General features: G+C 38.2%; 1 protein-coding gene across 4 annotated transcripts in view; it reads right to left on the bottom strand.

Moving 5' to 3' along the window:
• The window catches only part of trappc9 (trafficking protein particle complex subunit 9), a 205,402-nt gene that overhangs the window by 159,677 nt on the left and 33,668 nt on the right, over positions 1 to 12,057 (bottom strand). For all 4 annotated transcript variants that reach the window (XM_008421343.2, XM_008421344.2, XM_008421345.2 and 1 more), the window contains 3 exons: positions 8,303 to 8,388; positions 1,684 to 1,810; positions 1,437 to 1,569 (listed from right to left, as the gene is read on the bottom strand). In XM_008421343.2, the coding sequence (XP_008419565.1) occupies positions 1,437 to 1,569; positions 1,684 to 1,810; positions 8,303 to 8,388 (346 nt within the window). The remainder of the gene's footprint in view (positions 1 to 1,436; positions 1,570 to 1,683; positions 1,811 to 8,302; positions 8,389 to 12,057) is intronic.

The raw sequence follows: 12,057 nt of genomic DNA, 5'->3' as shown, positions 1-12,057 counted from the left end.
GTAAATAATTTAACAAAGAGAAACTGTAAATTACAGCATAGGCCCCTGCAATAGGGGCGTAGAGCGGTGCAGTGGTTAGCGCGGCGCCCCGCATATAGACTTTAGCCAGCTGTAGTCAGGAGTCCGACTCCCGTCCTCCATTCGTTGGGCCCATGCCTCTCTTCGCTCTCTCTGTCGGATTGCTGTCAAATAAAGTAGTGCTGAACAAATCCTTTAAAAAACGAAAAAAACTACCGGAGTAATGTGCGACAACGCGTCATGATGTCAGGCTTTTTTATCCCCCCAACTGATCAGCGTCACCGCTCCCTGCGTATTGAAGCTTCTAACCTGGCAGCTTTACGCTCTTATAAAAATAGTATTTGACAACATCTGTAAACTAAGTCCAAATTTCATCCTGAGGGTCTGATAGAGGCGATCTCTGCCGCCGTCTGCATATAGACTCAGCAGCGGTTCAGAGAGCCGCTGCTGAGTCAGCAGAGTTTCCTGCTGCGCATCGAGCGGAGGAGCAGCAGGAAGCTTCGTTGAATTCAACTGTAACCAAACGGGATCCGTTCATAATAAGTTTGGTTTGTGATGTTCCAAAAGCACCTTTGTGGTCAGTGTGATAATTTGACTCCTATACGAGTAACTATCCAGAGATCATCAGTATCCGCCGGTGTTTGGAAAAAAAAAAAAGTCAGACCCGACTTTGTGCAACGAACTTTTCTCCGCTGCTCACGAAGAATGATGTGTTTATTGCTCTTTTAATTCTGCATAATAGACTTAGTAAAAGCGGGAGAACGGGAGGGTGTGTCAATATTTGCTGAGAAAATAGCTGAAAAAGCCTCCAAGTAGTTGTGAAGCATTTTGCGCTTACGTCACTATGACGTCTCCGCGACTAGTCGACATCGACTCGACTAATATCATGATTTAGTCAACCTTAAAAAATATGTAGTCGTTCAACCCCTAGTGGGCAGTAGGACTGAGCAGTTCAGGAGGTTTGCTATGAGTCTACATCACATCAGTCTACATAACTCTGTCAGTAACTAATGACTTGGCCGATTGTATTGTACTGTTTGTTAAATATTGCACATCTTGGGCTTTCCAGTATTTGTTTTATTTTGTTTTTACTCTATATTTTTATTATTTTTGTGCTATTGGGCCAAAATAATTTCTTGAATCTTGGATTGAATCTTGAATCGCACCGTCTAGCTGGAGAATGTGCGGCCATCTGAAGACCATGAGCAAGTCCACAATTGATCAAAGCATACAAAATAAACATTTTTGTCAAAATCCCCCAATGTGGTTGAAAACACCATGGCACAAAGAGTTGGTTGGCCTGCTTTGTTACATCAGATGAGAAAAAGCCTTTCATCTTGAATGTGAACAAAAACAAAGAAGATTGTCGATTTAAGGAGAAGCAGTGACACAAAAATAACAATTTTCTGTTATCTAACCGTGGAAGTGATGTGCTGAGCTGAAGCCGAGGAAGGGAGGGAATGACTTCCACTAAACAGCCGCTTGTCTTCACACTTGGCAGGCCTTCCAGCAGGCAGTCGCTGCTCACGCCGAATACGGACGTGTGGTAACCTGCGGACAGACGGGAGAGCGGTCCAGCTGTTTAGAGCAGTGGATTAAACAACTGGCGTCTTTGGGCCAGAGCCGCACGACATGAATAATCCGTGCAACATATGCAGCACTGACCGTTCACCGTGATGTTGCCAGCTGTGCGCGGGACTCCGACGAGAGTGACGGGGTACAGCCCGGACTCAGCGGGCAGGGACAGAGCAGCTGGCAGAGATTCAAACTCCACTCCAGAAGTCAGCAGACCCTGAAAGCAACACAGAACCAGTGATCATCAGCAGATGCTCCAGATGTAAAATAGTGTAATTTTCATCGAAAACCTATCTGCTAATACCCCCAATGGAGAGGGGAATTATCCCAGAGAGCAGCAACTAAAATCAAGCTAACCAGATTTGTCTTATTTCGACACTTTCACCATTCCGTGCCAACATAATTCGTGTTTGTTTTTGTTGTTCCTCCGTGGACAGAGAATCAAGTGTGGCTGAGCGATTCTGAGCACCTGTGTGCTGTCCTACAGATAAAAATCTGGTGGCCAATTCCAACAGCAGAAAATCACTGCATGCCTGAGAGGCGACTGAAAATAAGCCGTACAGATCAGAACGCAGGAGGAGGAGAAGGAATCGGAAAGCTTTGAAATTCAGCAGTCCAAATTCCAGCTGGGTTTTACAGACGGCAACACATCCACAGCCAATGTTTTTTAATGCATCACAGAGTGTACACTGGCCACCCTGAAGGTAATTTTCAAACAATGCAATAAAAGTATGTGGACTGAATTTAAATCTGCAAAAATAAAAGGAATCGCTGCGTGAGATTTCTGGCTTATTATACAGTACCTTGTACAAGTATTCACATGCCTGGAACTTTCTTCACATTTAATCTCATTAAAACCACAAAATTATTTTTACCTGGATCTCATGTGGCAGACCAACAGAAAACTGTGATTGTGAAGTGGAAGGAACATTTTGGTCTAAGTAATGTTGGTCTAGTTTCTAGTACAATAAGAAATAAGACAAAACTAACTTTTAAGTTAGTTCACAAGGATATAGGAATTTGTCTTAAATCAATTATTTCTTAATTTTGTTCCTGTGGCAGATTATTTTACTAATGAGGCATTTTTTCATGTTTAAGTGAAATAATCTGCCATTGGAACTGGAACCTTTTCACCATTTAGGGATTACTGACATAAAACAAACTCATATATGTTTCTGAAGAGTTGCTTGTAAGTTAGTTTTGTCTTATTTCAAGTGTAGAAACCTCACAAAAATACTTGATTATGTATTATGCAGTGGGAATGTTTTTCTACATCAGGGAGAGGGAATCTGGTCAGAGTTGTTGGAAAGACACAAGAAGCCAAATACAAGGAAATTCTGGACAAAAACTGGTTAGAAGCTGCAAAAGACTGGAGACTAGAATGTTACATTGTTTTCTGACACAACAACAAACTAATCCAGAGAAGTATTACAGTGATTTTATAAAAGTAGATTCACGCGTTAGAATGGTCTCGTCAAAGTCCACATCCACACCAAATTGAAAATCAGCGTCTTAAATTAAAAATGTACACACAAATTGGGCTATTTTTAAGGAATAATAAAAAAAATTCCAGCCTGCAGATATGAAAAGTTGGTAGAGACATACCTACTGTACTTTTTATTTCATTTGTTATTATTCACTATTTTGTGATTGTCTTTCACATAAAACCCAATAAAATACATTCAAGTTTGAGAATTTAACAAGACAAATTCAAAACGTTCAAGGGTTAGAAATAGTTTGTCGCAATAAGCAACAAATCAATTCATCAATTAATCGCATGATAAATGTAAACAAACTCAAAAATTTCCATTAGAATGATTTATCGTTTTTCTCTTTTTATTTTAGCTCTTTTTTCCACAAAAAACAGGATGACAAAAGTCTGCAGTCTGGTGCTTCGGTCTCTACTAACTCTTTTTTTTGGAAGGACAGATTTGCTAATAGAGACTTTATTATTCATTTTATTTGTTATTTCTGTTTTATTTGTTTTGGATGTTTAAAATGCCTTCCTGTTCCATTGTTAAATGTTCATTAGAATTTAAAGTTTATTGATCTTTGAGAGTGTGTTCTTGCATTATTATGATGCCGTTACTCAAAAACATTCTTAGACAACAATATATTGTTTATCGCGATAACTTCTGTGGACAATTTATCGTCCAGCAAAATTTGTAATCATGACAGGAGTAGTAACTTTGTAAGTTTTCAGGGGTTCGTTTTTTTTTCTCTCTCCCCATTTCTTCCAAATAAAATGTGTAATAAACTCAGTTGTCAGAAATGCGGCGTACGTCAAAGCAGTAATCAATCTGTAATGACACTCTCTCAGAATAACTGTACTGTATTTACATTCCACAAACACCCAGCTGTGTGCAACAAGGCAGACGGAGGTGATGTAATGATTACATCAATCCCTTACTGCAGACACTACCTCACTGGAGAGAAAGCTGTTCAAGGGCTGAGTCTGTAATGTGCCCTCGGTGTGATTTAAGCACTCCTTGCCTTCACATCGGGACATGGTGTGCTTCTCTTAAATGGCTCAAATCTCAGTGTTGACATATTAAAGACGCTTCTTTTTCGTTTGGACTCGAAAAGGTTAATTGCCTTGTTTTAATAACAATAATGGCAAAAGCATGTGCAGAGAAAATGGTTTTGTTTGGTCCTTTTTGACAGTACGCAGTTAACCTTTTGTTTTCCCTCAAGTGGTGCCGTGATAATGGCGTAATTACTATCTGGGGTTATTATTTCTTTTTCTTTGCTCGTAACTGTCCGTCTGGTCAGAGCTAATGGGCAATGAAGAGAATTGAAGACATAAAAGAAACGGCTCCCCAAGACGGAGAAGACACTGTTAATCAAAGCTTTTTGCAAAAATGACAATCGCAATTCATAAACCTAAGGTTGACAACATGCTTACAAATTTATAGCACAGGGTTGCCAAAGTCCAAATAGAAACAACGTGAGCCAAATGTTTTTGATTAAACACTTTTCATACTTTTAATGATAAAAACGTAATACTTAACAGTAGCTAATACGACATTTTGACTGAAAAAAATTGCTATTGCAAGTCAATTAAGTGAAAATTATTCACTCAGGTATGGAATAACTTACAGATATACTGTTTGGGCTACATTTACCACAAAAAATTTTTCAGTGACATTGTTGTTGTCATGTATGCATGCGTTTGTCTAGGTTGTGTTTTTTTCTCTCTGCAGGTTTGGCAGCAGATTCCTAGACTGTCATCTTGTATTTTCTCTGTCCTTAAGTGGAGATAGGAGCTACTATTATGAGTTCACACTTTTGGAGGAGAAGGAGGAAAGAACGACGAGCTGCAGCATCTCATTTTGTTTTCCATGTTATCAGAAGTTCAGTGTTTTGGTCCAACAGTGCACGCTTCCTCAAATCTACCCATTCTGCTCTTCGGTTAAAAACAACAGCTTCTGAAAGTTAAGTAGTTTGAGCTGTTTTCCACATAAACAAACACAACTCAGACCAGTCACACAACAGCTCCGGTCATTATCTCACTCTACTCTCAGCTGAAACGCAAAAATGTTTCTCAAAGTAAATCCTTTTCTATTCCATCCAACTCTATTTGCGTCTCATTCCAACAAAAAGTGAAGAATGAGACGCGCAGATCAACACAAGCCCTTGCACTTTATGCACTAAAATACCTTAAGTTTTTTTTTAAATCATCCTGACTTTAGAATTCATCTAAAAAAGGCTAAATGCATTAGACATTTTCACGGTTAGCAACACCGCTAATCAAAAATTTAGCTCCAATATTAACACATTAGCTGAAGTGTGCGCACCAATAGCGACTTGTCTTTTGGCAGCGATTATGTCAAAAGACTTGAAGTTAGGTAGTGCAGAAGGACTGTGCACTGTCTTTTGTATTTGCATTTCCCATATAACAAAGTATTTTATTTAAATAGAAATGCATAATTTCCCGCTTTCTTTTAAAAGCAGAGCAAATCCATCCTTTCTGCAAATGTCCTGGCCAGACTAAGTTGAGTACATGAAGTCAGAGAAAGTACAAATGACTTGTCTTTCTAATAGCGTAGCGTTAGGCCGACTCTGAATGGGTCAAAGTCGCCCCAAAATTGAAAGTTAAAGAGGCTGTACTGTAGTAAAAGAATAAATAAAAAGAAGCACTTAAACAAAAATCTATAAAGCTGAGCAGAGTATTAGAGGTGAAATCGTGTGGTGACTGACAATGGGGGCCTGTTTTGTCAAACTGAGCGGTCACCTTGGCAAGAGATGATGGAAGGGAAAACTGTGTGTGTGCGTGAGTGTGTGTGCAACCTTGTGTTTTGCTGAGTTGGTTGATGCAGTCTTCCACCAGTTGCAAATTAGCTCTAGATGGCTTACATAAACCTATTTGTCTCTGCGTGCAGGACTCTACAAGACCACCTGAGGATCCCGGCTGCCATGGAGATGTAAAGGGCTTCAGCCAGCATCTGTTTTCTCATCAATCCACCGCTCAGTGGGAGAAACTGATAGCTGCGTTATTACAGCCTTACCATGGCCATTATGTTGGTCCAACTTACAGAGAAATAAGCAAGAGCTTCCTGCAGAAATGTAATGTGTGCTTCAGTGGATATTAATACACTGGAAAGAGCTCTTTGTAATGTCTGAAAATATTAGAATAGCATCAAGTATGAGGAACTAAAGTGGAAAAAAAAGAAGGGGCAAAGATTGGCATTGTTGACTCTCCAGACAGATATAATGTATTCATTTTATTAAAAGTCTTCAACACCTATATGGATTTTTTTGACAACATTGCAGTCTTATCAAAGTGTTTCTGTCTTCTGGTTGTAGCCCCAGAACCAGAACCAAACTAAGCAGCCACTAATATGGAACAAAATTACAGAAAACTGCAAAGATGCTGAAACACTGAGTTCCTTTAAATCAAGACTAAAAATCCACTTGTTTAAAGTTGCTTTTGATTAGTAGTGACTGGGATATTGACTTGCTGTGCATTAGAGCTGCACCAATCTGATATTAATATCTGTATCAGTATAAATATTGACAAAAGTTCTATATTTGGTATTGGTAACAATATGCTTTGTGCTCTGAGCGACATCATGCTTAATTATTTATTTTACATTATATTTAGAGTTACTAGTTGCACTTTCTCAACCATTTAAAAGAAGATTTATTGGAGTTTAATTTTACGTTTAACCACAGAAGTTAACATATAGTTTTAATCAGTTTCAGTTTTTTTTTATTATTTTTGCTTTACACTGGCTGTTCTGTTTCTAATTGTACTGACTGAAAAAATCAAAGTTATGTTATTTTTATATGTTGGTCTGGTTTGTGAAGCTGGATTTAAGTTTGCTTTATTGGCACAGAGTTATCAAAATAATTTTTTTTCTTAAGAATAGCTGCATTTTGAGTCAACTCAGCAGTTTTTCTGTATCTTAGCATCGGCTGATAATAAAACTTGGATATCTATATCAATATCAAAAGTGAAAAAGTGCATACTGTATATTTGGCATAATGCAATGTTTATTGCTTGTTTCATAATGTGGTGATTGTATTGTATGATGTTTTGTTGATGAAAAGCACTTTGAACCGCCTTCTTGCTGAAATGTGCTATAAGATAAACTTCACTTGGCTTATGCTGTTATCAGATGAATCAGGAGGGATGAATCAGCCAACAAGACGAGTCCAATTTTCTTTTGGATCAACTGAGACAGTTGCTGAGATGATGAGCCCAGGAGCTCTGCTCACAAAACTTCATTCGGTTATTTGTTCTCTACTTCCCCGATAATTAAAGAACCATCACTTTTGACAAGTATTATACTGTGGACGGTTCCGTGTGACGGATATCAGACAAATAAACCCTTTCTCCAGTCAGACTTTATATCACTGCATGTGTAAACAGACGCAGCGGTAAAGAAAAGAATTACTGTCTAATCTTTTGCAAACACAAACCAAACGGTGGCCTTGCCCTTGCGTCTACTTCTCCAAAGCAGCGGTACAGGAGTAACGGAGTGTGTTAATGAAAAATAGATGTCACTGAGGTGTTGGTTTGTGCCTCGGCTGGACGTCCTTTAATAACAACAAAATGTTCGGAACTCAAACAGCTGCTGTCACCAAGCAGCTTTCAGAATTGATTAAACTAGACGCCCTGATGTCTCGTGGCTCTTTTACACCTCTGTTTTGCTCTTCAAATGAAATAGAGTGACCCTACCTTTTGCACACAATATGAATTCTATCTATTCAATCTGGAAAATGCATGAGATGATGAATGGAATGTTTTTGAATGACGTCCTTTGTTTGCATGAGCTGCTTGCTAAGTGTCAGAAGGCTAAAATATCTGACATTTATAAAGAGAAACTTATACAGAACTAGCTAAGCAATGAGGAGTCACAGAAACCAATTTCTATGTTGGACTCACCACATTAGTTGCGTTTCCATTGTACATATAACTGTACAATTTTGTATTTTGAAAAATAAATTTGCTTAATGGAAACACGCCAAACAGGTTTTTTGATTTAAAGAAAAAGATACAATGAGGTGGTTTTCACCATTCTCCATTCTTAAGACCCATCTCTTTTCTTTGGCTTTTGACACAATCTGAGATGTTTAAAGTGCTCTGTAAATAAAATAGTTTTGTAGTTTAGTTTACACTTTGTGTTATGTTTATTTTTATAATATCATAATTATAGGGTGTGTAATGGTACATGCATTGTGTTTGTTTTCTGCTTTGATCTACCATGTTCTCCACACGAAGCTCGTAGGGCATCGGGTTGTACACCATCAGCTGGACTTCACAAACGTCTCCTTGAACCCACTGGAAATCTATGAAGAGACGATGAGACAAATGGTTAGATTTCACTTCAACTAAAACATTCCACTAAAAAAACTTGGCTCAACAATTTTAAAGTGTAGAATAAATGTGTCGATATTTCAGTTTATGTGGCTCTTATGACTTTTTGTCATAGGGATGAAACTGTTTTCAGTTTAAATGATTACCATTATACAATTTTATACAGATTTCTATTTTTATAATTTTTTTTGCGTCACAACAAACATAAACCAACCAAAAGCATCAAGTTTTCTTTAGTGACTCAGTTACAATGACTTGGGTAACTCTTTGAAAAAGAAACTAAGTAGTTTTACTGCAGCATACCTCTACTCAAGTGCTTTCTACTAAACGTATCGAGTTAAAACATGGAGGTTATTACTTCTGTATGAAAAATGCAGATCACAAAATGATGAAACTATACTGATTTTCACTTACAACACCAAAAAAAAAGAAATTCAAGGAAGCACCATTCGACTGTATTGTATTTACAATTCTCTGAAGGCAAATTGAAAACTTTTGTTGTACCAAGATGATATTAAGCCCCGCTGTAGGTTTTCCTCCATTTGTAAATGTTCCACATTCTCGTACAGTTGGACACTCCGTTTGCAGTAATCAGACTTGCAAAGAAGGCCTCAAAAAAATAAAAAATAAAATAAAAAATTCCATCTCGAACCCTGGAGGGGAAGGGGATTTATGGAGGGCGAGCCGCAGCCATGGCCCCAGGGAAATTAGGCCAGTTCAAAGAAAGATATCTATAATATGACTGTCTGGAAAGCTCCATATTACCGCAGGTCTAGCTTGCAGGCATGCTCTAGCAGCTGGCCAATTAAGCGTGAAATGCACCTCAAAAAAAAAAAAAAGTATATTGTTGGCATCTCATTTGTGCATCATAATTCTCCAAGTTAGAACTAATATTCAGCAGTAATCTTCAAAAGGCTTCAGCTTCATGAAACATCATCACAGAGAGCGATAATGGTAGCCATCCATCAGGGCTGTTTGCTTGGGATTTCTTAAAGAGCAAATCATTTTGTCAAACAGCATCTAACACAATCTTAAAATGATGTTTATGGTGAGAGAGTGAAGTGGGGGGTGTTTACTGAAGCTACTGGACCCTGCAGAGAAATGTTCTGTAAAACTATCAGCAGTATTAATGTGCCCATCTGAATAATTTATCGTTTATGCACACGGGGCACAGAGACCGACGCAAAATCCATGCGTGGAAAACGATGCGGCTCCACAACACGACAAATATCTGGTAAACAAACCAAAACGCAAGGGCTTGGGCCTGGTTGACTCTATAGAGTCATGAAAAATTTAAGTTGGAAAGATTTGAAAGAAATATTTAGCTCATTTCGCAAATGGCCAAAAAATGTACTGTGCATTTATGAGATTTCAATGTTACATTGGAGATTGGAAAATGGCCACAACACCAGGAATGATGGAACGCCAATGAAAATCTGCAGAATCTAAAAAATTTTAAAATAACAATCAAAGCAAAATATTTGTTATAACACACATTCAGAAATGTCACAGTGACTTTTCAAGCACATATTCATGCCAAGATAAGGCAAGATTATTTGAATAGTACGTCAAAAACAAGACAATTCAAAGTACTTTACATGATAAAAACATCAGAGAAAACATTGCATTGCAGTGGCATAACAAAAGAAAGTAATAAAAAGTTGGAATGCAAACTACAATTAATGATGTTCCAGTTGTTATTAATCAAAGACAGCTCTAAACAAATGGGTTGTAAATTTTGATTTAAAGGAAATTGGTATTTCAGCTGTTTAGTAGTTTTCTGGAAGTTTGTTCCAGATTTGTGGTGCATAGAAGCTGAATGCTGATCATCCATGTTTGAGTGGTTCTTTGAAGACTCTGTAATAAGTTTGATAAAAGATAATCCCAGAAATGTTCTTTAGATGATAAAAGACCAACTTTGTAACTGTCTTTATGCGTCTCTCAACGTTCAGATCTGAGATTCTAGTTGTAACGCCTAAAGTTGTGCGCTGACTGGATCGTTCCTCTTTAGATCCAAAGACAATAACTTTAATTTTGTTTCTGTTTAGCTAAATTAAGTTGCCACATCCACACATTGATTTGTTCTGTGCAACTGCTCAATGTTTGAATGGGTTCATAGACACCTGGTGACAACATAATGTAGAACAGTGTATCATCTGCACAGCTATGGCAACTTCAAGTTATTATCTGCAGTAATCTGAGCTACTGGGAGAATATAGATATTAAATAACAAAGAGCCCCACAATGGAACCTTGGGTGTGATTTTTGTCCACTCTAATGAGAAGTTACCAACTCGAACCAGTAGAGTACCTGAAGACTTCTGGTACTTGACAATATGTCATGGTCAACAGTATGAAATGCTGCATTGAGGTCCAACAGAACCAACTTCTTCCACAGTCTGTATTGATGTGATTCATTGATGAGGGCAGTCTGAGTACTTACGATGGGCATGGAAACCCGACTGACAGACACCATCACTGCTCATTGTTAAGAAGCTATTTAACTGTTGAAACACAGCCTTTTTCAATCACTTTGCTGATGAATGGGAGGTTGAAGATTGGCCTGTAATTTTCCAACACCAACTTGTCCAGATTGCCTTTTCAGCAGTGGTTTGATAACTACCGTTTTTAAAGCCTGGGAGAAAACACCTGACAAGAGGGATGGGTTTACAATTTCGACCCGATCAGACGCAACGACAGGCTAAACTTTCTTGAAGAAAGTTGTGGCCAAGATATGAAGAGAGCAAGGGGATGGGAATAATTGATGTATAAATTCTTTGAAGCCTTTGTGGATGAGTTGATAGAATTGTGCAATTTTCTCCAGATTCAACACTGGAACTGGACTGGACATTGATGTGCAAGCTAGTAACCTAATTTTCAAGGTTTTCTCAGTTAAGAAGTTAGCAAATTCACTGCAGGTGTTCATGTGTCAGCTTTGAGAGCAAAGCAACACAAACAGAGAAATTTAGCCTCACAAATCCCAGTATATGACCACACTCATTTTCAGCAAGTCGAATAATGTAGCATCACTGCCATGCTTAGTGCAACTAAAATTAAGAGACACTGCAAAGTTAATACAGATGTAAACAGCACTAAGTGACCATAAAAATAAAAGTCACCACTTTGAGCTAATAGTTGTAGTATATAGCATATATATATATATATATATGTGTGTGTGTGCGTGTCGGGGTGTGTCTCTGCGTGTGTGTAACCCTGTCCGTGCGAGATGAGTCCTCGCTGTTCCTTGGACTGCGTTGTGTGTTCTTAAGGGTTTTTGTCTAAAGGTGCAGTGGCTTCACCTTTAGAATTCAGGGCAAATACTCCGTGTCAACATGCTTCATTAACGCAGTTATTTTTGATTTACAGATACGGCATATATTAAAAAAGAAGAAAACGACAAAATAATACAAAACTAACTACTTGAACATTAAAAGTACCATTTGGCTACATTGAGGAGCTGGCGGTCAGTATTGCCTACCTTTAGAATTCAGAGCAAATACTGACCGTTGTACTACCAGCACACAGTAACAAACGCCAAGTACGGCGTTCTTCAAAGGACACACTTTACAAAGTTCCACAACCCATAGAGCAGATCCAACACCTTGGTGACATGCGCCGACACATTAAAGTACTGTCCCATAT

Source organism: Poecilia reticulata, linkage group LG11, assembly GCF_000633615.1.
Source record: "Poecilia reticulata strain Guanapo linkage group LG11, Guppy_female_1.0+MT, whole genome shotgun sequence".
In the NCBI taxonomy this organism is placed as follows: domain Eukaryota; kingdom Metazoa; phylum Chordata; class Actinopteri; order Cyprinodontiformes; family Poeciliidae; genus Poecilia; species Poecilia reticulata.
The sequence above is the reverse complement of the archived record's forward strand: the minus strand, read 5'-3'. Positions and strand labels throughout refer to the sequence as shown.